Genomic DNA, 27,579 nt, shown 5'->3' on the forward strand with positions numbered 1-27,579 from the left:
TTACAGGCACTGCCAGGGAAATATTCGAAAAACGGCTACGTCTACCGTGTGTAAATTTATGGCCTGTGTGGTTGTGTGTACTACTGCTGGAAGAAGAGTAAATGCTCAAAAGCTAGGATGAATGTTGTTGCTTTTAAGTGTTTCTATGTTCCACATACCAATCTGTTAGACCGTAGGTAATTGCCTTTCCCTTATTTTACGTATTGCTCCATCCTGGAATTTCCATTATTGTTATAAATTTAGATAAAGTGTCCTTGAGCAAACAACCATTATAATACAAAACAGTTGGGTCATAATTCAGAACAGTAATAAAATAATTTTGTGCTAGCTACGTAACAGAACAACAATTACTTTAAAAAATAGGAACCTCAAGGTCACACCTGTCAGAAATTTTTAATTCAAATGAATTAAGTTACGAAAAATCACTAATTCTCCTTCCATTTTCACATTTTATTCCATCTAGTGTAAACACGCAGATTCGTGCCAGGGATACCCTGTGTGTACTGTGTAATTGGTTGACGTGAACCAATCTGCAGTTCCAAACACGTATGCCTGCAGTGCACCTCAGGTGTATAGTGTAATTGAGGTGGAGTGTTAAACACACCGTACAGCTGTTCACCGTTTGCTCACACGAAAAACAAAAAAACAGTGCCGACGAGACAAACGACAAGCGCAATGTGTGTCACATCTCACATCACGCGGGCACTGACGCTGACGTGTGACTCACGCCCAGTGTGACCTTTCAGAGCTTGTGCAAATACACAGGACGGGAAATGAAGCACCTCCACCAAAGGCTTAAATGCTATGAGGAGAGAAATAATTGGTTAGGGTTCCAAAAATATGAATGTTACATGGAGGAAAGTGTTGTACAGAGTAAACATACTAAAGAGGAAACTTTAGCAGTGGGCAAACGGGCTTTTCGTCGGGACTGGAAAAGAAAGACAGAACACGGGGGAAACATTATCTGAGGGAAAGTTATAAAGAGGTTTCCGTTTATCTCTGATCAGCAGTTTACTAAAATATTCAGCCCACCATTCCAGAATCTGTTCTTCTCCTCCTATAAAATTTCCTTCTTTAGCACTGCAGAATACAGTACACGAATAAAAGCCTTTATTTAGTTCACGAACCCTTTCATAGAATTTTCTTACTTCTTGGCCGTTACCATCCTGACACTTAACAGAGTTGGTACGAGGTTAAATCAAATACAAATGGGATTTTTGTTCCTGAGCACCAACAGTTGGTAGGACCGTGCTGCTAGTATTGTCGGGTGGTTCCGTGAGGAGCAGGGAGAGCCGGCTATCGCATACCTCCGACAGCTCCGTCCGTAATGCGCAAGATATCTGAGTGACAGGTCTACCTCTCCACTGCGCGATGCATAATTATTACAAAAATTCTTGCTCGTGAAAGAGTTAGAGTGATAGAAATCTTCCAGAGACTGATTGCACAGTTCGGTGATCAAATACTGTCAAGGATGCGTGTGTTTGCTGGCATAAAGATTTCGAGGAAGAACGGGAACGTGTGGAAAATCAGCAATACGATCATCATCCTCGGACCAGTATTACAAACTGAGACATTTGTGCAGTTCGATACATTCTCGAAGGCGACCGATAGGTGAGAGTATCAGAAATAAGTTACGGGAGCTTTCGAGCGATCGTCACAAATTACCTACAGCTCCGGAAAGTTTGTTCCACATGGGTACCTCGCCTTTTGATCAAAAATCAGAAGCTGACACATTCGGAGGTCTGTCAAAGTCTTACAGCAAGGTTTGAGAAATAAAGTGATGCACTTTTGAGTCGGATCGTCAGCTGTGACCTGTGTGTCGGTCCACCACTGCACTCACACATCCAGACGGGCCAGTAAGGAGTGTTGGAGGAAGGGGGAGGAAGCCCCAGGGAAAGACAGGGCTCAGCTGTCAGCTAGCGTGGTTCTTTCCACCATTTTTCATTTTTACCGGTAAGCCATTTTGCTCACTGCATTTTTACACGAGCAATGCACAATCGGTGCTGCATACTACTGTGAGCTGCCGAAGAATGTGAGGGCTGCGTATCACCTCAAAAGACGAGGTTGACCGATTTGACAGGTCGTCGTCCTCTGTGACAGTGCTGGACCCGATACTGCAGCTCTGGTGATCTCCAAATTACAGAAAATGCACTGGACTTAACTTAGTCGTCCTCCTTACAGCCTGCACCTATCACAATGTGATTTCAATTTATTTGGACAGCTTGAAAAAAGCTCTAGGAGAGCACCAATTTGAAGATGACGGGGGTGTGGAGGAATCCGTGCGCAGTTGGCTTCTGACGTGACCAGCTGCATTCTATAATGCTGCAATAAAGAAACCTTCCTTCTCCCTGGGAAAAATGTACTTCTAAAGCAGGGAATTATGTGGAAAAATAAATTGTAACTGCCTTTTTTTCAATAAATGAATTTTTAAAAAATAAAATCTGATTTATATCGACTCAGCCTCGTACCTATAAATAGTGAGGAATGACTTACTGGAAGGCGAGAGAGATGAGGCAAGGCCGGTGCGGGCAGAGCTGGTTGCAGTGCAGTTCACGCAGGTTGTGCAGCTCTCAGAGATCTGCAAACGTCACGGCCTCCTCCTCGGGTGCCACGTCAAAGAGGCGCAGCTGCAGTTTCTCGAGAGAGCTGGCGGCCTCTTTCAGCACGGGAACCACACATCTGTCTGCAAGTGACACACTTTAAGCTTTTTAAAAATTTTTATTATACAGGATGTACAGAAATACCAAAATTTCCAATACCGGCTGTATTAGAGTGGAAAACATATTTTAGGCATTTATTAAGTGGACAACCTTACACTGTGTGTGCCCTAATTTTACGTCTGTGCAGATGAACTGTAAATAATGTCAGCTCCAGACATCAGCAAGGCACGACGGTGAATAAAACACTCCACCTGCCATGGCAGAGCGCTTTTTCTTTGGGACATCGCAGCTCAGTGGTGGCTTGAAGGACGAGGAGTGAAAAGAAGTGTGCAAGAAAGTCAACAGAGAAATCAAATGATGAAAGTTGTTAGAACTGTCACTCAGTCATTGGCTAATATCAAAGCAAGACTTATGTATGTTGAGACTTCCTGAGATCTGTTCACCTAGAGTGTCACTGAAGTTGTACACAGAGAAGTAGTGAACATATAATACAGGAGATTTAACGATACACTGTTTACATCTTTGCGTAAATAGTTGATGTACATCTGCACTCTCTTACAGACTGAGTAATTTTTCCTCCTATCTATGTAATTATGTAGTTATGTAGTTCTCAATTCGTTCAAGCAATCAGTCATTCATAATAGGAAACACAATCATATCTCAGTCACTCAAATGATTCAGAAATTTTACTTGTTAGAATGAAATCAGGCGATGATTCTTCTTCTCTGCAGGCTCGTGCTTTGTGGCAGTCTGCTAATCTGTACAAATAAAATGCCTCGTAATTTTGGGAGCGTTGTACAATCAGTCGGGAAACCTCAGATTATGCGGATATTTGGCTTTGATGAAGTTTAACCTTCTGAAGAAGTAATGGAGCTCTTGGATTATTAAATGCAGGTTCATATCCAGTCTTTCGGAAGGTCCCTTCTGATTAACAACTACGCAATATATTGATGGATATCATTAATTCTCAAATGTCAAATACACACCTTTTGTATAAAGGAGCAAAATAAATATATATATATATATATATATATATATATATATATATATATATATAAAAAAAAAAAGATGATGAAACTTACCAAACAAAAGCGCTGGCAGGTCGACAGACACACAAACAAACACAAACATACACACAAAATTCTAGCTTTCGCAACCAATGGTTGCCTCGTCAGGAAAGAGGGAAGGAGAAGGAAAGACAAAAGGATATGGGTTTTAAGGGAGAGGGTAAGGAGTCATTCCAATCCCGGGAGCGGAACGACTTACCTTAGGGGGAAAAAAGGACAGGTATACACTCGCGCACACACCCACATATCCATCCACACATACACAGACACAAGCAGACATTTGTAAAGGCCTTTACAAATGTCTGCTTGTGTCTGTGTATGTGTGGATGGATATGTGTGTGTGTGCGCGAGTGTATACCTGTCCTTTTTTCCCCCTAAGGTAAGTCTTTCCGCTCCCGGGATTGGAATGACTCCTTACCCTCTCCCTTAAAACCCATATCCTTTTGTCTTTCCTTCTCCTTCCCTCTTTCCTGACGAGGCAACCATTGGTTGCGAAAGCTAGAATTTTGTGTGTATGTTTGTGTTTGTTTGTGTGTCTGTCGACCTGCCAGCGCTTTTGTTTGGTAAGTTTCATCATCTTTCTTTTTAGATATATTTTTCCCACGTGGAATGTTTCCCTCTATTATATATATATATATATATATATATATATATATATATATATATATATATATATATATATATTTCCCTTTTAATCGTACAATTTCGTATCAGTTATCTTTTGTCATAAATTTCAATATTCAGATTACAATTCTTCAAACAAAGCTCAGGCTAATCGGCACGAAGACAATCTCGGAAGCTTTTTCTGACAACCACCAGAGAGAGTACTACAAAGAATAATTATGTGCTCATGGCATAGCTATTGTATGAAACTACTTTGCGCATGGATTCTGCAAGTATGAAGATAGAAAGTTAGTAAACATCATTCAAGGGTAGAATTGTATCAGAATAATTCATCGAATATAAAGAGGTATTACAACCTTGACCTTCTGCAGGAGGAGTCGAAGTCACATGGCCAGAAGTAGTGGCACTGTGCAGCATTTCCACAGCGTCGAGAGAGCTACGAGAAGGCAAGCGTCGGGCTCAAATGAGACAAAGGTGATCGCGTGAAGCATCAGAATGACAGACAGAACTATAAACAAGGACTCGGTTACTACCGACAACCGGAGACCATTTTATTTCACTTCAGAACATGAAACTAACATGACGCTTGAGAATTATAGAGTTTTGGGCAGGGAGAAACAAAATTAAAAGACATTCCTAAAATAAACACATTCTTGAGCAAAGCATTATGGAATGATCAATGTACAGTTGAAATGTTAGTGTGGTTGGGCACTGGTGAAGTCAATGAATGTGAATGGAAGAAAATGATCACAGTACACAAGGATCTGTAGTGTAGCTATAAGCCTAGGCTACTTTGGAATGTCACAGTTTGGTTGCAAGATGGTGAAGCCAACAAATGTGAATCAAAGAAAACTCACTGTGATGACAAACACATATGTAGCATAGCCTGAAGTCTATGTTAATGTGGAATGTTTAATTAATTGTCAGTTGGGGAAGCCATCAAATGTGAATGGAAGAAAACTGGCTGCCGCGGCAGACTGATCCGTAGTGTAGCCCAAAGTCTAAGTCACATCTGAATGTGGGAGTTTAAATAATCATCTCAAAAACATAGTGTGGTTTTTGTTTTGTTTTGAAATGCTCCATTTTCCAAGGTCGTGATTTCGCAGGAGCCTAAAAGAACAGCTTAAATATTACACAGCATTAAATTTCATATGTCAGCATTCTGCACACCTATATTTCATTATACCGCCCTGTATTTTCAGTTACTCACCATGATTACATTTATCATATGCTTTTGTCTCACTGGTTCCCATATTTGATCTATTTCTCTTAAAAGATACTTTTCAGTGCACTGCTTAGCAATTTTGGTGATTTATATAAAATGACGTACTTCTTACAATATAGCAGAGATGCTGAGTCGCAGATAGGCACAACAAAAAGACTGTCACAAAATAAGGCCTTTGTAAAAATAGACAGACACACACACACACACACACACACACACACACGCACGCACGCACGCACGCACATGCATGCACGCACGCACGCACGTGTCCACAGTCTCTTCAGCTTCCTGGATTTTTCATTGTTCGATGTACTTCTTACCTACATGTCAGTGCCTAAAATCTGATTTTGATATATGACAATCTCTTTTAATTGGATTCAGATATATTCTTAAGTTTTATCACACTGCCCCACACACTCTCTCTCTCTCTCTCTCTCTCTCTCTCTCTCTCTCTCTCTCTCCTCTCTCACACACACACACACACACACACACACACACACATACACACACACAAACACATCTTTCCCTGCTAATGAAGTTCGTGTGTGTGTGTGTGTGTGTGTGTGTGTGTGTGTGTGTGTGTGTGTGTGCACGTGCGTGCGCGTGAGAAGGGGGATTTTGCTAGGTAAGTACATTTTTAATTTTTTGCATTTTAAGAAGAATGTCGTGGATTTATTTGATATAGCAGAATGTGATTCAGTTGTATACCTAAATATATGAGTGTCAGGGCCAGTGAATGCTGTGTGTCTGATGCTCATAGGTTGGCAATGTGTCAGTTATGCATGTACATCAAGTGATGTTTTCAGTAACAGTTTTTGCAGCATGTTTTGCTTTCTTGGTACTGAGGGCAGAATTCTAGTTATATAGGTCAAGTGGAGGTTTCAGTGCCAATTTTTGTTGCAAGTTTTGCTTTCTTAGTATCGTGGACTTCTTTCTAGCTATGTGGTCAATTGAAGTTTCCAATACGAGAATTTGTAGTGAGGTTTGGATTTTTGGTTAGACTTTTTTGATACATTTTCTTACAGATTTACTCATTAATTGGTATTATAAAGCTCGGTTTACCTAAACAGGTTAATAAAAAATGACAATACCAAATTGTGTGGGTTTTTGTGGCCTTCATGCAATGTAGATGTTATTGATTCCTGTGTATTATTTTGCTTGGGTATGTGAGTTAACACAGAAAGTCATTTGTTTTGTTTATCACTACCCAAAATCCCCTAATTCCTACGTGTTTCCTGTTACTTTCATGTTATTCTTTAAATTACTATAATCAAATTTTGTATTTGTTTTTGTTTTGTTAATTTACTGAGTTTGTCAATGTGGTGGACAGAGGTAATATGGCTAAGTATGCTATATTCGTGACTTCTTGGATCAAAGGTGACAGCCAGTAATGTCTCGACATTTCCACTGTCCACATTTATCGTAAATTTTAACGACTATAACTCTGAAAGTAAGTTTCATGAAATTAGTAATTTTTGTCCCAGGTTGCTTTATGGAAATACTGTTTTGTATGCTTATTGCTTCAGCACTTAAAGGGAATTAGTAATACTTTTAGCTTAACAAATCCAGAAATTAAAAGAGAATCAGCAGACTTATTTTAAAGTTATTTGTTGCTGTTTAGTAAAACATTGCACCCGCCACAACGGAGCCTCACTGTGAAGGCTGTTCTCAAACATGGGATGAGATAGATGGAAATTGCCTAACTATTGTCAAACAATTGGAAACTGCTTTGAATATGTGTGTTGGGAGAGCTCCCCAGAGTTTTGTACCAGAGGTAACAAAGTTACCTCCAGCACTATCCTCTCCTGTCTCCTCTACAGAAGACTATTCATCCACTCGGCTGTGGGTGACGTGTCAGTGGGAGGGCTAGGCAACATTTCCAGGGGAGACAGGAACCAGGGAGAACTCCGTGTGTTAGACCCATCTCAATAACAGACAAGTTCAAAATGCTGACTTCCCCTGAAACTACACTCAGCCAGTGAGACTCACTTTCACTGTCGGAAACCTGTTCTGTCTCAGGTCAAGAGAAGGGAAATGTGAAAGTGTACAGTCTATCACTAATTTGTAGTTCAAATGTATGGCAAATAATGGTACCTGTTAGGGAAATGTCAGCTAGGGATGTAAAGGAAGATAAGATTCACCTGCCTGGGGGGTCTCATTCAGCACACCGAAGAGGCTAGTCTGGCAGCCGTTGACAAAATGAGGCACAACCGAGAACCGGTTGTGGTGGGTGTTGGAACAAATGATGCCTGTCATCTTGGCTCCGAGGTCATACTCAAATTATCCCAAGCAGATGGCAGGAAAGGCTGAGGAGACCATCCTTGTTCAAAGGTCACGGTTTACAGCACTGACCCCAGAACTTACTGTGGCACCACAGTTCTGAATGGAGTGGAAGGGTCGAATGACAGGCTTCAAAGGTTCTGAAACTTTCTGGAATAGCAAGATAACATCGAGAACTGTACGGTCCCCCTAAATGGGTAAGAAATGCACTACATATCAGAGGCTGCTACCCAGGTAGCTGAATGTGTATTGAGTGCACCCAAGGGCTTTTTAGATTAGGTAACCCAATATTCACTCCAGACAATGACAGATGTAGGGGACGCAGAAGTGTCCGTATAAGATTCAAAGAAATGCCTCGTACAGGTGAGAGTCTTAAAATCCTACTGATTAATTGCAGCAGGATTCAGATGAGAGTGACTCACATAATGCTAGGTGCAGAAATCCGGTTAAAACCGGAAACTGATGGCAGTGAGATTTTTGCGAAAACTTTAAATGCGTATTGAAAGAGTAGGCTAATGGTAAATGGATGTGGTGTATTTCTCATAGTAGATGAGAAGAATACAGTTTTGTAAGTGGTGGGCATGGCAGGGTACCCTGCAAAACATTATTAAACCACCTACATCATACTGTCTGGAAGACCAGTCACGATAGAAATATATTGGATATAACAATAATAAATAAACCTGAGCTCTTTGAGGATTTACACATAGGCCGGTATCAGTGACTGAGGCAGCTGTAGTAACAATGATTAGCAAAATACAAAAAGCACCAAAATGAGTAGAAACATTCACAAATTCAGTAAACTAGATAGAGATGACGTAGTGCCATATCTCAGTAAGGAACTCAAAACATTGAGCTCTAGTGAGAATACTGCAGACAAACTGTGGCTTAGGTTTAAAAAAATAATTGCCCATAAATTTGACAGATATGTACCTAGTAGAGCAGTTCATTTTCTTAAAACATTGGGCTACGGACAGAGAGGCGCTACAAATTTGGCTGTCAAGAGAGTAATGACTACCGTCACAGAAATTTATCGAAGGCCTGTCGAGAAACCAAAAGAAATTCAGATCGCGAGTAAAGGCTGTTGCTGGTATGTCTCCAGACACTCGTGGGCACGACAGGGACTGAGACTGAGAGTAGCAAAGCAAAAGCAGAAATGCTTAACTTGATTTTCAAATGTTCTTTTACAAAGGAAAATCTACGGGTGCTGACTCAATTTAATTCTTGCACCACTGCAAAGATAAGCAATATAGATTTTAGTGTCAGTGGTGTTGAAAAATAACTGAAATCACTAGAACTGAACAAATCTACAGGGCCTGACGGAATCTCCATCAAATTCCATATCAGACCTGTGGCTAATTTACAATAATCTATCGCAGATCACTCAAACAAAAACCTGTGCCCTGTAGTTGGGAGAAAGCACAGGACACACACTTCCACAAGAAGGATGGCAGAAGTGATCTACAAAACTACCATCCAATATATTTAGCATCCATCTGCTGTAGAATCTTAGAATATATTCTGAGTACAAATGTAATGCTGTATGTTGAACAGAATGACCTCCTCCATCCCAACCAGCACGGATTTTGAAATCATTGATCGTGTGGATCCCAACTCATACTTTTCTCACAGGAAATCTTAAAAGCCACAGATCGAGGCAGTCACGGAGATGCAACATTTCTCAATTTCCGAAAAGTGTCTGACTCAGTACCGTAGCTATCCTTATTACTGAAAGGATCATTGTATGGGCTGTGAAGTGAAAGTTGTGAGCAGGCTGAGGAATTCTCGGGAGGGAGGACACAGTGTGCTATCTTGATGGAGAGTCACTGTCAGGTGTTGCAGTAACTCAGGGTGTGCCCCACAGAAGTGTGTCCAGACACTTCTGTTCGTGTTGTATATTAATGACCTTGAAGACAATATTAACTGTAATCTCAGACTTTTTGCAAGTGATGCAGTTATCTATAATGAAATACTATCTGAAAGAAGCTGCATAAATAATCAGTAAGCTCTTGACAAGATTTCAAAGTGGTACAAAGATTGGCAACTTGCTCTAAATGTTCAGAAATGTAAAATAGTGGACTTTGAAAAATAGAAAAAATGTAGTATCCTATGACGAAAATATCAATGAGTCACTGTTGGAATCGGCCAAATCATACAAATACCTGGGTGTAACACTTTATAGGGATACGAAATTGAATGATCACATAGGCTCAGTAATGAGTAAAGAAAGCAGGCAGTAGAGTTCAGTTTATTGGTAGATTACTGGGGAAGTGCAATCAGTCTATAAAGGAGATTGCTTACAAATCATTCGTGCGACCTATTCTAGAATATCGCTCAAGTGCGTGGGACCTGTACTACGTAGGATTAACACGAGACGCTGAACGTATACGGAGAAGGGCAGAATGAATGGTCACAGGTTTGTTTGAGCCGTAGCAAGAGACTGTCACAGAGATGTTGAAAGAAGTGAACTGGCAGGCTGTTGAAGTGAGACATAAACCATACCAGGAAAGTCTACTGAAGTTCTAAGAACTGGCTTTAAATGCTGACTCTAAGAATATACTACAATGCCTTAAATATCACTCACACAGGAAGATTTTCACTGTACAGCGGAGTGTGCACTGGTATGAAGCTTCCTGGCAGATTAAAACGGTGTGCCGGACCGAGACTCAAACTCGGGACCTTTGCCTTTTGCGGGCAAATGCTCTACCAACTGAGCTACCCAAGCACGACTCACGCCCCGTCCTCACAGCTTTAGTTCTGCCAGTACCTTGTCTCCTACCTTCCAAACTTTACAGAAGCTCTCCTGCAAACCATGCAGAACTAGCATGGAGTGTGTGCTGATATGAGACTTCCTGGCAGATTACAATGGTGTGCTGGACCGAGACTCGAACTCAGGACCTTTGCCTTTCGCAGGCAAATGCTCTACCATCTGAGCTACCCAAGCACGACTCGCGCCCTGTCCTCACAGCTTTACTTCTGCCAATACCTCGTCTCCTACCTTCCAAACTTTACAGAAGCTCTCCACTGCAGAGTGAAAATCTCATTCTGGAAACATCCCCCAGGCTGTGGCTAAGCCATGTCTCCATAATACCCTTTCTTTCAGGAGTGCTAGTTCTGCATGGTTCGCAGGAGAGCTTCTGTAAAGTTTGGAAGGTAGGAGATGAGGTACTGGCAGAAGTAAAGCTGTGAGGATGGGGCGTGAGTCGTGCTTGGGTAGCTCAGTTGGTAGAGCACTTGCCTGCGAAAGGCAAAGGTCCCGAGTTTGAGTCTCAGTCTGGCACACCATTTTAACCTGCCAGGAAGTTGCAAGATCAGAATAATTACAGCATGCACAGAGGCATTAACAATCATTCTTTCTGCACTCTGTACAAGAGTGGAACAGGAAGAAACCCTAATAACAGGTACAGTGGGAGGTACCCTCTGCCAAGCACCTCACAGTGATTAGTGAAATCTTGATTAGATGTAGATGTAGATGTACGTTAGTGATGCTAAAAGTGCTGGGCACTATCTGGATTCTGACTGCCTCTGAACTGAGAATTTAAATTCAAAACAGTTGTGTGTGCGTGCGCAAACTACTGCAAGACCGCCTTACATTGATTTCGAGTCTGGACAATGGCTAGATTGCAGAGATGAAATTAGCTTCCACACTGCCACAGAGAGGAGAGGGACAGATATAGAAGAGATAAAAGGTTTCACACTTTATGCAACACCATCCATAACTTATCAAGCACCTCTCGTCGAGCTTGTAGTCGACACTGGAATGTATGTGCCAGCCAGCTAACTAATGGGCTGCTTCAAGTACAGACTACACAAACCTGCAAAGCTCAGATCCAGCAAAAATGTCTATTGGCACAGCTTTACCTTTCTTAGTAGATATGACACAGCTGATGAGGTAAGCTCTGTTGCCTCATCTCTGAGACAACTACATGCTCTCATTAATACAAGGGTTGCCTAGAAAATAATGCAAAGCATTTTATTTTTTCAGCCAGAAACAATGCTACAAATGCAAAACATTACATACGTATTATTTGAAGTCTCCCGAGAGAGTGTGCCAAGTTTCAGTCACTTCCGACGGATAGCGTAGCTTCGGGACAGTTTCAGAATGGCGTCTGTAGGTGACAGACGTTACGAGTGATGTGCCGTCATCGAATGACTCGCTGCAGGAAAAGAAATTGTGGGGAATACTCAAAAACGATTGTCCAGAGTTTAAGGAGTACCTGCTGTTGACAGAAGTACAGTCAGTTGTTGGGCACTGAGGGTGAAGTGACACGAAGGCAGTTCGGCAGAGCTCCATGATTTTCAGCGGTCGGGGAGACCGTTGACAGCTCTCGCACCTGACCTAGCCCCCTCGCACTTCCACTTGTTTGGGCCATTAAAGGATGCAATTCGTGGAAGACATTTTGAGGGCAATCAGGAGACGATTCAGACAGTGAAGCACTGGCTCTGGCCCCAGAACAAGGATCGGTACCGACAGGGCACACACGCCCTCGTCTCGTGCCGGAGGAAGGCTGTAGAACAGGATGGAGATTACATAGAAAAATAGGGTGTGTAGATTAAGGAAAGGCAAACCTACATTTCTAGCATTTGTAGACTTACAGAAAGCTTTTGACAATGTTGACTGGAATACTCTCTTTCAAATTCTGAAGGTGGCAGGGGTAAAATGTAGGGAGTGAAAGGCTATTTACAATTTGTATAGAAACCAAATGGCAGTTATAAGAGTTGAGGGGCATGAAAGGGAAGCAGTGGTTGGGAAGGGAGTGAGACAGGGTTGTAGCCTCTCCCCGATGTTATTCAATCTGTATATTGAGCAAGCAGTGAAGGAAACAAAAGAAAAATTCGGAGTAGGTATTAAAATCCATGGAGAAGAAATAAAACGTTTGAGGTTCGCCGATGACATTGTAATTCTGTGAGAGACAGCAAAGGACTTGGAAGAGCAGTTGAACGGAATGGACAGTGTCTTGAAAGGAGGATATAAGATGAACATCAACAAAAGTAAAACGAGGATAATGGAATGTAGTTGAATTAAGTTGTGTGATGCTGAGGGAATTAGATTAGGAACTGAGACACTTAAAGTAGTAAAGGAGTTTTGGTATTTGGGGAGCAAAATAACTGATGATGGTTGAAGTACAGGGGATATACAATGTAGACTGGCAATGGTAAGGAAAGAATTTCTCAAGAAGAGAAATTTGTTAACATCGAGTATAGATTTAAGTGTCAGGAAGTCGTTTCTGAAAGTATTCGTATGGAGTGTAGCCATGTATAGAAGTGAAACATGGACGATAACTAGTTTGGACAAGAAGAGAATAGAAGCTTTTGAAATGTGGTGCTACAGAAGAATGCTGAAGATTAGATGGGTAGATCACATAACTGATGAGGAGGTATTGAATAGGATTGGGGAGAAGAGAAATTTGTGGCACAACTTGACCAGAAGAAAGGATCGGTTGGTAGGACATGTTCTGAGGCATCAAGGGATCACCAATTTAGTATTGGAGGGAAGCGTGGAGGGTAAAAATCGTAGAGGGAGACCAAGAGATGAATACACTAAGCAGATTCAGAAGGATGTAGGCTGCAGTAGGTACTGGGAGATGAAGAAGCTCGCACAGGATAGAGTAGCATGGAGAGCTGCATCAAACCAGTCTCTGGACTGAAGACCACAACAACAGCAACAGATGAAACACCATTATTTTGTGTGTGTAATTCTCATTACGTTCAATAAAGAGTTGTTGAGGGAAAAAAAATGTGGTACATTACTTTCTGGGCAACCCTCGTAAGTCGACGTGGGAGGATTCGTGCAATAGAAGGCAGGACCCGACCTAAAAATAGTACAAATCAATGCAGTCCAACCAGTTTTATTCCAAATACCTTAGTATGGGGGTATGCTGGAATGGTAGAGTGGTGATTCTGAAGCTTAACGATGTTGCTTACTTAGCCTCATAATTGTGTGACACACTACTGATCCTCGTGTTAGCACATTGACGAGATATCTCTGAGGAAGACAGAGGTGAAAAATTGGCTCAGTCAGTCACCCAACACTCCCTATTCCAGTGCTGTCACCCTATCAGGGGCCAGGCCTTCTGTGAAAGCAGCCACGCCATTTACCAGCTCTGTTGCAACCGCTCCACAGCTTTTCATATCAGTACGACTACCAGCCAGCTGTCCACCGGGAGGAACGGCCACTGCCAAACTGTGGCCGAGAGCGAAGTGGACCGCCCTGGGACATGGCGTGCAGCTGAACATAATTTGCTTGATTTCGACGCCTGCATCGTTACCCGGGGCATCTGGGTCCTCCCATTCACTACCAGCCTTTCCGAACTGTGCTCCTGTAACTATCCCAAACTCAACCTACAGTAACATACTGTTCCTGCACTCTGTATCCGACAGTTTCCACTCCCCTACATTCTGTTATCTCCTCTCCATTCCCATCTCGCACCTTCCTTGTTTGCTATTCTCTGCCATTACACCTGCCCACGTTTCCTCGCTCCTCTCCTCGTTTGCTCCTTGTTTTCCCTACCTACCTGTCCCACGACCTCCTAACGCCGCACTCGTCAGCATTCGAGTCCCCACTCACTCCGCTAGGCAGCGTTTGTCTCTCTCTGCACTCGTACACTACCGCCCCTTCCCCTTCCTTGCCCCTCCAGATTGTCGCTCGTATCCCACATCGCAGTCACATTCCGGCCCGAGAAACTGAAGTCGGTGGTCGTGTCTGCGTGAGGTATGCTTTCTTGTACGTACGAATGGCACGTGTCTCTCTTTTACTGATGATGGCTGTGGCTGAAAGCTTTATATAAATGTCTTTAAATTGTGCTCGTCTGTAACTAAATATGTCTTCTTTACGGTAAGTAGCAATCTGTCTTTTCCTACATTGTCGATATTCCTACCCGGAGTTTCCATTACAACAAATCTTCTTGAGAGAGAAAAGCTCGTATCCAAAAATCGATAGGGATCTAGACATCACCATTCCGGTGAAACTCGGCTCGTCCTCTTCTCACACGATGTCCTGCAAATTGTAAATCGAGGGCAACAGGCAGACTGCAAATTCCTAGATCTGCAGGAAGCATTCGACACGGTGCCAAACAGCAGACCGTTAATGAAGGTTCGAGCTCGTAGAATAGGTTCTCAGATAAGTAAGCATCTCTAAGAGTGTTTACGTAATAGAAAAGTTAGTTAGTTCATTTTGTGTTCCACGGATCATTTTTGCATGATAAATCGTAATCGTCAAACGAGTCTTATTTGATGTTCGCAGTGCAAATTAATTTGTAAATATGGCTATATGCTGAACATTTATAAGTTTTTTTTATTATGTATTAAATATACAGATGTGAGTTAGTAATTCTTACCCACAACATTTTACATGTTACAATAATGGAAATTCTTGTACAGAACAGGAGTTGTCAAGTAGAAAGTTTTTTAATTTGTTTTCAAATTTTACTTGGCTGCCTGTCAGACATTTTATGTCCTTGTGTAAGTGATCAAAAATGTTAGTTGCAGCACTGTGCACCCCTTTTTGTGCAAAAGACAACCTTAATGTGGAGTGATGAATGTCATTTCTCCTTCTCCTATTGTAATTTTGTACATCATTGCTCCTTTCGAACTGTAGTGGATTATTTACAACAAACTTCATGAGGGGATAAATACACTGGGAAGCAGTAGTCAGAACTCCTTAAACAGATGTCTACAAGTTGATCACAGGTGAGCAACACATATTATTCTTACAGCCCTTTTTGAGTTATGAAGACTTTCTTTTTTAAAGATGAGTTATCCCAGAAAATTATTTCATATGACGTTATAGAATTAAAATATACAAAATGTCAGCTTACTGTTTTGTCTTTCCGTGGGATTTTCAATGTTTCTAAGCGCAAATGTGGGTGAACTAAGTTGTTTCAGGAATTCCAAAATTTGTTTTCTCCAATTTAAATCCTCATCAATGAGGACAGTGAATGTTCCTCACAGAGAAAGTAACTATCAGGATTTCCCCAGGGAAGTGTGCTAGGACCACTCTTGTCCTCTGTACATCTGTATACACAAATGACCAGACAGATAGGGTGAACAGCAACAATTTTCTGACAATCTCAGTCGGTCCGTTGCAATTAGGGGACATCGGCTAGTATGTACTTTTCAATGTCAATAAACCTTACCGACAGCTGTACACTTTAAGATATTTTATTTTATTTTGAAAGCAACCAGTTTCGGCAATTCGTGTTCGTGTTGCCATCTTCAGGCCCCGTACGCTATACAATAAGTTCTGCACGGTTCACAGAAGAGTTTCTGTGAAGTCTGGAAGGTAGGAGACGAGGTAATGGCAGAACTGAGGCTGTGAGGATGGCTCATGAGTCGTGCTCGGGTAGCTCAGACGGTAGGGCACTTGCCCGAGTTCGTGTCTCTGTCTGGCACACAGTTTTAATCTGCCAGGAAGTTTCATACAATAAGTTCATTGACACTGAAAATTTTCTGATGCTGTAGTTTATGGAAAGTGTCATCTTTGAGTGATTGTAGGAAGATTCAGGACGTCTTAGACAGAGTTTCTATTTTATGAGATGGATGGCAGCTTGCTCTAAATGTGGGGAAATGTAAGTTAATAAAAATGACTACGAAAAACAATTCTGTAATGTCTGAATACAGTATTAGTGGTGTGTGGCCTGACAGAACATCTAGGCATAATGTAGCAAAGTGATAGGAAATGGAATGAGTGTGTAAAGAGAAGGCAAGTGGTTGACTTTAGTTTTTTGGGAGAATTTTATGGAAATGTAGCTTAGCTATAAAGAAGTCTGCAAATAGAATACTTGTGTTTTGAATGCTGCTCAAGTGTTTGGAATCCATACCAGATTGGATTAAAGGAATACATGCAATTATTTCAGATTTGAAATCTGTTACAGGTTTGATCAACGCGTATTGCAGAAATACTCTGAGAACTGAAATCCGAATGCCTGTAGGGAAGAAAATATCATTTTTGTGAAGCACTATTGAGAATATTTAGATAACTGGCATTTGTGACAGACTGCAGAACGATTCTACAGCAAGCGACATACGTATCACATAATGACCACAAAGGTAAGGTAAGAGAAATCGGCACTGGTACAGAGGAGAACAGATAGCCACTTTTCAGCTTGCTCCATTTACAAGTGTAGCAGGAAAGATAGTGACTAGAGGTGGTAAAAGGTATCCTCCGCCACGCACCGTACACTGGCTTGTGGAGTATTTTACGTCTGTGTGAATTTAGGTGACGTACCAGAACGCGGAGAAAGATGCCGACAGACTCACCTCTTCCCCGCCATGGTCCAGCGCACGGTGGCAGAAGTGAGTGTGTCCCTCTTGGCCTTCACAAAGTACTCGACGTCCTCCAGTGGGTGGTAGTCACAGCTGAGGTTTATCTCCCGCAACTTCGAGCAGGTGGCTGCCAGGAAGCGCAGCACCACGGGCCCCGCACCTCTCCGATTCTCGAACACTTCCAGGCTCTGCAAGTGTTCCAGGCGCGACACCAACTCCGCGTACTGTCGGTCGGCCAGTAAGTTGTTGGCGATTATCAGCTTCTCTATCTTCGGACACTTCTCAAATATGTACTTCAGGAGCTGCAGGGAGAACAAATTGCAGTGTATTTGTTAGTACATCAGTATTTTCCATAGATTACATCTCATTATGGGATGTAACTATTCATTTACTATTGTCATATTTCACACACTGAAACCAACCTTCTCAATACCAGTATTGCTATTAATATTCTCTACGAATTTATACAGCTGCATTCTCGTTAATGTGAAAATGAGTGTAAGAACACCATCTACATCCACACTCAGCAAACCGCAGTGAAGTTGGAGCGTGCCGGGACATGTATCATGTATTAGTGCCACTTAAAGTTCATGTCACAACTGGATGAACCGGTTTTGAAACATTTCCTCACCCAGTAGATAGTGCGCAATGTTCTCGACCTACCTTGCTTTGCTTATTCAATATTGTCTTCCCGGTAGCTGCGTCTGTCTCACCTAAATCACATTGAAATTAAGAAGCCAGGATCCTAGGTTAAGTTTTCCAAAATCAAAAGTCAAGATCATATTCACTGTTGAACATTTATGTCAACCACAGTGTGATTTATTTGTTATCACTCGCACACACAATATTCATGTGACCAGGCCTCTTACACTTAATCGTCAAGTTAATATATCATACTTTATAATTTCCCAGGGTTAAAATGATCCTTTCTAATTGGTTTTGAAGTTAACTATAGGGTTTTATTACTTAAATAACATGAGTGAGCTGTATCAATTTAAATACAGGGAACTAACTTATGCATCCGCCGTGGGAATTCCTGACTTATAACCATGGCACCTCTTGAACAATAATTTTTACATATTCAAATTTACTTAATTCTTAATTAATGCACTTACAAAGTTGAGACTGGAGTCATTTTACGAAGAAAATATAGGTAGCAAAAGTATCAAAACAGATCTCGGAATTATACAGTAGTTTGGTCCCAATTGGCACTTAAAGTCATACAGGCTGCAGATTTCAAGTCTTAATATCTATTTAATTAATAGACTTTAGGTTAATTTAAACACTTTGCTGGAATCAGTAAAATTTAGGCTTTCTTTTAGATGCAGTCTTCTAGCTGAATTCGATCTATTAGCTCACTCGAATTTTATTTAATATGTATTGCACAATATATGTCATTGTTCATAACTGTTAATATGATGCATTTCCAATAAAACTAATTAGCTCATTACTTTCAGAATGGACATTAGAATGTACTGAAATAATAGATTTTACAAGGGGAATTTTATTTAAACTATTTCTGAATTCTGTACGCTGAGGCTGAACGTCACAGAATCTGTAGTCGGAATCTGAGTAGTGAAAATGAAAAAAAATACAAGTTCATTGCTTAACTAAGTTACTAAAGCAGTGTAAAACCAAAACAGGATATCAGTGGGCAACCCTGCTTCATTACAAAGTGAGTGGAAGAGGGGATGACCCACTGTGTCATCTATTAGGGTTTCTTTCAATTCCATTCATGTACGGAGCACAGGAAGAATGATTGTTTGAATGCCCCTCTGCATGCTGTAAATAACCTTCTCTTGTTCTCACAATCCTTATGTGAGCAATATATATAAGGGGATGTAGTATATTTATAGAATTATCATTACAAGCATGTTCTTGAAGCTTTTAACAGGCTTTCTCAAGATATATGTAAACTATACGAGTTGGTCGACGTTCAGAAGCAGTCGGAAATTACCACGACTACTGACAAACGATTGACAGCTGCTGCGAATTGGTGTGTCGGAAGAACTCCCGAGAGTCGTGTACCTGTGATACCTCTACCAGAGGTACCTCTTCTCCTGTGGATCCTGCCTCCTCTGCAGAAAGTACAGGATCTGTCATTACCTGTCCAACTGACTTTGCGTGGCTTGTACAGGGCGGACGGTGACCGAGGAGGACTCAGACTGTCGTACCGATCCCCCTAACCGACAAGTTCGAAGTGCCGTCTTTCACTGAAACTGAGCCAGTGGAACCCACTACACCTGTTGTGGGGAAACCTGTTTTGTCCAGTGTCGAGAGGAAGCAAACGCAAAAGGGTAGGGGTCAATTAATCGTCAGCACTTTGAATGTACGGTGAATGGTGGTACCCCTCAGGGAAATGGCAGCAAGGGACGGGAAAGAACATCAGGTGCACTCAGTGCCTGGGGGGGGGGGGGGGGGCGGGCTCATTCAACATGTTGAACGGGCTGTTCCAGGAGTCATTGAAAGAATAAGTTGCAGCCAACTACAGACTGTGGCACACATTGGAACAAATGATGTCTGTCGTCTGGGCTCTGAAATCATTCTTGTGTCATTCCGACAACTGGCAGAGAAGGTTGAGAGGACCAGCATTGTGCGTGGAGTTTCAATGAAGCTCACAATTTGCAGCATTCTCCCCGGAAGTGATGGTGGCCCTTTGGTTATGAGTAGAGTGGAAGGACTGAACCAGAGAATTCAAAAGTTGTGTGACAAACTAGGCTACAACTTCCTGGACTTGCACCATAGGGTTGAGAACTGTAGGGACTCCCTAAGTAGGTCAGGCATGCACTACACATCAGAGGTAACTCACTGTGTGTGGGATTCACACAAGGGTTTCTCAGGTTAGGCGACTCTCCATCCAATCCAGATAACAATAGATGTAGGAAACCCAGAAGTATCAGTGTAAGATCGAAAGAAATGTCTCCCACAGGTGAGAGTATTGAAATCCTAATGGTTAACTGTACAATACAAGAAGAATGGGCAGCTTTGAGAGATGAAATAGTGGAGGCAGCAGAGGATCAAGTAGGTAAAAATATGAGGGCTAGCAGAAATCCTTGGGTAACTCAGCAGTTATTGAATTTAACTGATGAAAGAAGAAAATATAAAAATGCCATAAATGAAGCAGGCAAAAAGAAATACGAACATCTCAAAAATGAGATCGACAGGGAGGGCAAAATGCTTATGCAGGGATGGCTAGAGGTCAACTGTAAAGATGAGCGCAGATGGAAAACCAGCCCTAAGCAAAGAAGGAAATGCAGAAAGGTGGAAGGAGTATATTGAGGGTCTATACAAGGGTAATGTACTTGAGGGTAATATTATGGAAATGCAAGATGACGTAGATGAAAACGAAATGGGAGATATGATACGGCTGAAGAATTTGACAGAGCATTGAAAGACCTAAGTCAAAACAAGGCCTGGGAAGTAGACAACACTCCACAACACTCAGCCATGTGAGAGCCTGTCATGGCAAAACTCTTCCATCTGGTGAGAAAGATGTACGAGACAGGTGAAATACCCTTAGACTTCAAGAAGAATACAATAATTTCAATCCCAAAGAAAGCAGGTGTTGATAGATGTGAAAATTATCAAACTATCGGTTTAATACGTCACGGTTGCAAAATACTAACACGAATTTTTTGCAGACGAATGGAAGAACTGGTAGAAGCTGAGTCACCGAAGATCAATTTGGATTCTGTAGAAATGTTGAAAAATGTGAGGCAATACTGGCCCTACAACTTGGAAGATGGGTTAAGGAAAGGCAAACCTATGTTTCTAGCATTTGTAAACTCAGAAAAAGCTTTTGACAATGTTGACTGGAATAATCTTGTTCAAATACTGAAGGTAGCCGGTGTTATTTACAGGGAGCGAAAAACTATTTACAACTTGTACAGAAACCAGATTGCAATTATAAGAGTCAAAGGGCATGAAAGGGAAGCAGCAGTTGAGAAGGGAGTGAGACAGGGTTGTAGCCTATCCCTGATATTATTCAATCTGTATATTGAGCAAGCAGTAAAGGAAACAAAAGAAAATTTGGAGAAAGAATTAAAATTTATGGAGAAGAAATAAAACCTTTGAGGTTTGCCGATGACATTGTAATTCTCTCAAAGACAGCAAAGGACCTGGAAGAGCAGCTGAACAGAATGGACAATGTCTTGAAAGAAGGAAATGAGATTAATGTTGTAAGGGATCTGTGATCCCATGAACACAGATACTAGTATCCGACGCCCAGGTCAATAGTAGACAGGAGTCGATTGTCGAGCGCTGCAGGAGGCAGTGAGAGGAGTGTCGAGTGAGCGGCAGTACTGAGAAGATGGGCAAGAAGGGTGGTCGAGCCGAGTATGGTGTCAATGGCGGATGTGCCGAATGAGGAGTAAATTGTAAATTCACGGAAGTGTAACAAATGAGCGCATCCCCATTATCGTTGTGGGGTTGACCCTCATCAATACCGATTTGTGAGTGATATAAAACTGAAAGTGACAAGTGCCGAATTTTGTGTTTCGCATGAACCGCGTCTGCCGGTAACGACCGTCGATTGCAGTGAGGATTGTTGTGAATGTTAACCATCATCATTGTGTGTGACAAAGTACTTAAAAATCAGCAACCAATAACAGATATAACCGTAATTAAGCGTGTAAGGCGAAGGTAGCCACTGCCTCAGAATTTGCACGCAGGTTGCAGGCTGAGCTGTCTATTTGTAGCATCGTACCCAGGGTCGATCGTGGTCCTCCGGTTTGGAGCAGAGTGGAAGATCTAAACCAGAGGCTCAGACGACTCTGTGGCAGTATCGGATGCAAATTTCACGACCTCCGCTATCGGGTGCAGAATTTTAAGGTTCCCATTAATAGGTCAGGCGTGCACTAAAGTGCGCGTCATTTATGACGGCGGGCAAGTTTAGGTTCTTTCTGCGCATCTGACGTCACAAAACACAGTCAGCCGATGAACAGAGAACGATGTTGCCAGAACTTGACTGCAGTGCAGAGCACGGACGAGTGTCTTAAGTTTTAGAAACGTTCAGTCATATATAAAGTAATCGAACAAAAGCAAAGTCTTGATAGCAGACTTTTTTTTATAGAAAGTTTGGAAAAAGCATTATTTATACCAACTGCTTCATATTCTATTAATTAATTAAGCCAAACAAGCAATAAGCCTCCTAATTCAGGTGATAGCAAGGAAAGGTGTTTGTATCATTCTCACGAACCGCTTTTTTGCAATAAAGAAAAGCGGTAATTGTTTATTTCCTATTGTACTTCGATGAAACGTGAGCAATTCGTAGTCATACCAACAGTGTTTGTCGGTATTTTGCTTGATATTTTAGAGTACTCCAGGACTTTTGTTAAACGGAATGCGGGGAGCACGTCTCTTAGCAGCGAAAGGGTTGGTGCGGCCGTGGTGGCTTTACTTCATAAACTGCGCGCTCCCGCCTAAACGTAAATTGGCGCTGCTTCTCTTGGCGTGTACGTCGTTTGCAACTGGCAACGCAGCAATCTCCCGCATCTGGGCGGGCATGCGCAAGCCGCCAAGATAAAAGAATTGAACTATAAATGCAGGATGCGGCTACTAGAGTAGTGGAGTACGTGTGGTGTGCACACGGAGCTGTTTCAGGTTAGAGAACTCCTCCCTTGGGAGCAAAGATGATTTGCATGTCAAATCAACCACAGCAACCACGGAGATTCTTGGTCCTCGCAGATCAGAGATAGAAAGATTAATATGATTTTAGTAAACTGCAGGAGCATCCCAGGAAAGGTCCAAGAATTAGTATCACTTACTGAAGGTGGCATTGCACAGTTAGTATTGGGAACAGAAAGCTGGTTGAAACCAGACATCAGTGACAATGAAATCCTAAGTTCAGACTGGAATGTTTATCCTAGGGATAGGTTAGTCGCCAATGGTGGCAGCGTGCATATTGCAGTAAAAAATTCGATAATATCTAGTGAGGTTACCACGGACTCTGAATGTGAATTAATCTGGGTGAAATTGAGTATCAAATAACGGTCAACAATGGTTATCCAATGCTTTCATAGACCACCTGGGTCAGGATCTGTAGTTGTAGAATGCTTCGGACAGAACTTGCACAATATCATTAGTAATTTTTCTGATTGTGCCGCTGTAATAGGGGGTGACTTCAACTTGCCAGGTATAGATTGGAAGTGTTATGCCATCAAAAGTGGTGCCAGAGACAGAGAATCATGAGCCATTGTCCTGGATGTCTTGCCCTAAAATTACTTTGAGTAGATAGTTAGAGAACCAACTCAAGAGGATAACGTTTTAGACCTCCTGGCAACAAACATACCTGAACTTATAAAATCAGTTAACACAGAGAAAGGTATCAGTAATCACAAGGCTGTGACAGAATCTATGATGATGGGTCCTACAAGGAATGTTAAGAAAGGTAGGAAGACATATTTGCTCAGCAAGGGTGACAGGATATAAATTTCAGAATATCTCAGCAGTTAGTATCAAATATTCGGTGATGAGGACAAAGATGTGGAGAACAAATGGAAAAAATTCAAAGGCATCGTTCAATATGCCCTACACAAGTATGTTATGAGTAATGTTTTAAGAGATGGAAAAGATCCACCATGGTGTAATAGTCATGTTAGAAAAGCACTACATAAACAAAGAGCACTTCAACTCAGATTCAAGAGAAGTAAAAACCTAGGTGACAAACAAAAGCTGAACAAAGCGAAAATGAGTGTAAGGAGAGCAATGAGAGAAGCGTTCAATGATTTTGAAAGTAAGACATTGTCAACAAATCTGAGAAAAAACCCTAAGAGAGGCTGTGTCGCCTGGCCACCAAGAGCTGTTGCACAATGATTTGAATCACGGATCCAATTATATGGCTCCCTCCGTGTATAGCAATTTTACGACTATGACGTGTGGGGCCTGAAGATGGCATCAATGTAATGCCGAAACTGATAGCACATAGAATTTCATAAAATAAAATAAATTTCTACAATACATACGGCTGTTGGTAAATTATCGCATCAGGAAGTTCATGCCAGCGTCCATAATGGATCAACGAAGACTACGAGATTTTGGTTGTATGTAAAATCAGTAAGTGGGTCAAAATCATTTATTCATTCTCTTGGTGACCACACTGGCACCAAAATGGAAGATAACAAAGAGAAGGCCAAAATACTGAATTCGGTCTTCTGAAGCTGCTTCACCGTGGACTTTCAATCATCGTACGAACATCGAAGTGGCAGATATTGAGATAACTGATCACGGAACTGAAAAGCAGCTACAATAGCTTAATAGTGGAAAGGTTTGAGACCCAGATGAGATACCTATAAGATTCTATAAAGTTTATGCAAAAGAACTTGCTCCCCTTCTAGCAGTAATTTATTGCAGATCGCTTGAGCAATGAAAAATACCTAACAACTGGAAAAAAGGCAGGTCATTCCCATTTTTAAGAAAGGCCGTAAGACAGATCCACACAGTTACAGACGTATATCATTGATGTCAATCTGTTGTTGAATTATGGAACATGTTTTATGCTCAAGAATTATGACATTTTTGGAAAATGAACATCTCCTTTAATGAAATCAACATGGATTCCACAAATAGGAATCCTGTGAAACTCAGCCCACTCTATTCCTCCATGAGATCCACAGCACAGTGGACAATGGTGCTCAGGTTGACGCCGTGTTCCTTGATTTCAGTAAGGCATTTGACACCGTCCCTCATTGCCATTTAATGAAAAAAATATGTGGTTACGGAGTATCACAGCAGACCTGCAATTGGATTCAAGACATTCTTGCAGACAGAACTCAACATGTTGCTCTTAATGGAACTAAATCGACAGGTGTAAAGGTAATATTCGGAGTACCACAGGGAAGTGTGATAGGATCGTTGCTGTTAACAATATACATAAATGATTTAGAAGAAAGCATCGGATGCTCTTTAAGGCTATTCGCAGATGACACAGTTGTCTATACCAAAGTAGCAACATCAGAAGATAATAAGAATTTGCAGAACAACCTGTAGAGAATTGATGAATGGAACAGACTCTGGCAGTTGACCCTGAACATAAATAAATGTAACATCTTGCGCATACATAGAAAAAGAAATCCATTACTGTACAGCTACACTATTGATGACAAACACCTTGAGACAGTGTCTGCCATAAAATATCCAAGTGTAACTATCCAGAGTGACCTTAAGTGGAATGACCATATAAAACAGATACTGGGAAAAGCAGACACAAGACTCAGATTCATCGGAAGAATCTTAAGGAAATATAACTCATTCACAAAAGAAGTGGCTTATAAGGCACTTGTTCATCTGATTCTTGAGTATTGTTCATCTATCTGGGATCCCTATCAGGTAGAACTGGTAGAGAAGATAAAGAAGATCCAACAAAGAGCAGAACATTTCATCACGGGATCTTTTAGCTGGCGAGAGAGCATTACAGAGATGTTATACAAACTCCACTGGTAGATGTTACAAGAGAGGCATTGTGCATCACGGAGAGATTTCCTATTGAAATTTCAGGACAGCACTTTTCAGGAGGAGTCCGACAACATATTACTTCGCCCCGACATACATCCCGTGTATTAACCACGAGGAGAAAATTCAAGAAATTAGAGCCAATACAGAGACTTACCGACAATCAATCTTCCCACACACTATTCAGGAGTGGAACAGGGTTGCAGGGTCAAAAAGTGGTAGTGAAAGTACCCTCCACCACACATCATTAGGTGGCTTGCAGAGTATGATGTAGATGTAGATGAAAGGGTGAAATGCTTAACTCAATTTTCAACTGTTCCTTTACAAAGGAAAACCCAGGAGAATTGCTCCAATTTAATCCTCAAACCACTGGAAAGATGAATTAAATAAGTGTTAGTGTCAATGGTGCTGAGAAACAGCTGAAATTGTTAAAACTAAACAAAGCTCCAGGGCCCAATGGAGTTCCTGTCAGATTCTCTGCTGAATTTGCAGCCAAGTTAACCCCTCTCCTCACTACAATCTATCGTAGATCCTCGAACAAAAAGCCGTGCCGAATTTTTGAAAAAATGGCACAGGTCACACTCATCTACAAGAAGCGTTGTAGAAGTGATGCACGGTTTTTTAAAAAATTGATCATGTGAAAATCCCAATTTGCACTTTTCTCACATGTCATACTGAAAGCTTTGGATCAAGGCAACCAGGTAGACGCAGTGTTTCTCGATTTCCAAAAAGCAATTGTCTTAGTACTGCAATGTCAAAAGTATGATCATATGGGTATCAAATGAAATTTGTGACTGGGTTGAGGACTTTTTGGTAGGGAGAGTGCAGCCTGTTATCTCGGATGGAGAGCCATCATCAGATGTAGAAATAACTTTGGCTGTGCACCAGGGACCATTGCTGTTCATGTTGTATATTAATGACTTGTAGGCAATATGAATAGTAAAACCAGTCTTTTTGCAGATGATTCAGCTATCTATAATGAAGTACTAATTGAGAGAAACCGCATAAATATTCAGTCAGATCTTGATAAGATTTCAACATGATGCAGAGTATGGCAACTGGCTCTAAATGTTCAGAAATGTAAAATTTTGCACTTCACAAAATGAAAAAAATGTAGTAACCTATGACCAAAATACCAATGAGTCACTGCTGGAATCAGCCATCTCTACAACCAGGTGCTTGTATATGCTTTGTAGGTACATGAAATGGAATAATCACATAGGTTCAGTCATGGATAAAGCACGTAGTAGACTTCAGTTTATTGGTAGAATACTAGGGAAGTGCTATCAGTTTACAACAGAGATTGTTTACAAATCACTCGTGTGACCTATCCTAAAATATTGCTCCAGTGGGTAGGAGCCGTACCAGATAGGACTGACAGGGGATATTAATGTATACAGAGAAGGGGAACACTAATGGTCACAGGTTTTTTAATCTGTGGGAGACTGTCACAAAGATACTGAAGGAACTGAACCAGAAGACTCTTGGAGATAAATGTAAACTATCCCAACAAACTCTGTTAATGATCCCTCAAGAGCTGGCTTTAGATAATTACTCTAGGAATGTACTACAACTCCCTACGTATTGCTCACAGAGGTGGCGCGATGGTACGATTAGAATAATTACTGCACACACAGAGGCATTTAAACAATCATTCTTCCCATGCTCCATACACGAATGTCACAGGAAGAAACCCCAGTAACTGGTAAAACGGGACATACTCTCCGCCGTGTAGCTCACCGTGGTTTGCAGAGTATAGATGCAGATGTAGATGTAGATGAGTCTGTCAATTCAGTATCCGCAGTATATCTGTGACACTCTCTCACGGGTCAGACAAGCCTGTGATCATTTGGGCTGCCTTTCTTTCTATCCTCTGAATATTCCCTATCAGTCTTGTCTGGTATGGGTCTCACACACCTGAGCATTATTCTAGAATGGATTGCAGAAGTGTTTTGCAAGCAATCTCTTTTGTGCACTCATTCTATTTTCTTAGTGTTCTACCAATGAACCA

At 41.5% G+C, this 27,579-nt stretch overlaps 1 protein-coding gene across 2 annotated transcripts in view; it reads right to left on the minus strand.

Moving 5' to 3' along the window:
- LOC124794883 (F-box/LRR-repeat protein fbxl-1-like) overlaps positions 1 to 27,579 on the minus strand; it is a 131,094-nt gene that overhangs the window by 29,930 nt on the left and 73,585 nt on the right. For both annotated transcript variants that reach the window (XM_047258577.1, XM_047258578.1), the window contains one exon: positions 17,115 to 17,422. In XM_047258577.1, the coding sequence (XP_047114533.1) occupies positions 17,115 to 17,422 (308 nt within the window). The remainder of the gene's footprint in view (positions 1 to 17,114; positions 17,423 to 27,579) is intronic.

The sequence above is a fragment of the Schistocerca piceifrons genome, chromosome 4 (assembly GCF_021461385.2).
Source record: "Schistocerca piceifrons isolate TAMUIC-IGC-003096 chromosome 4, iqSchPice1.1, whole genome shotgun sequence".
In the NCBI taxonomy this organism is placed as follows: Eukaryota; Metazoa; Arthropoda; class Insecta; order Orthoptera; family Acrididae; genus Schistocerca; species Schistocerca piceifrons.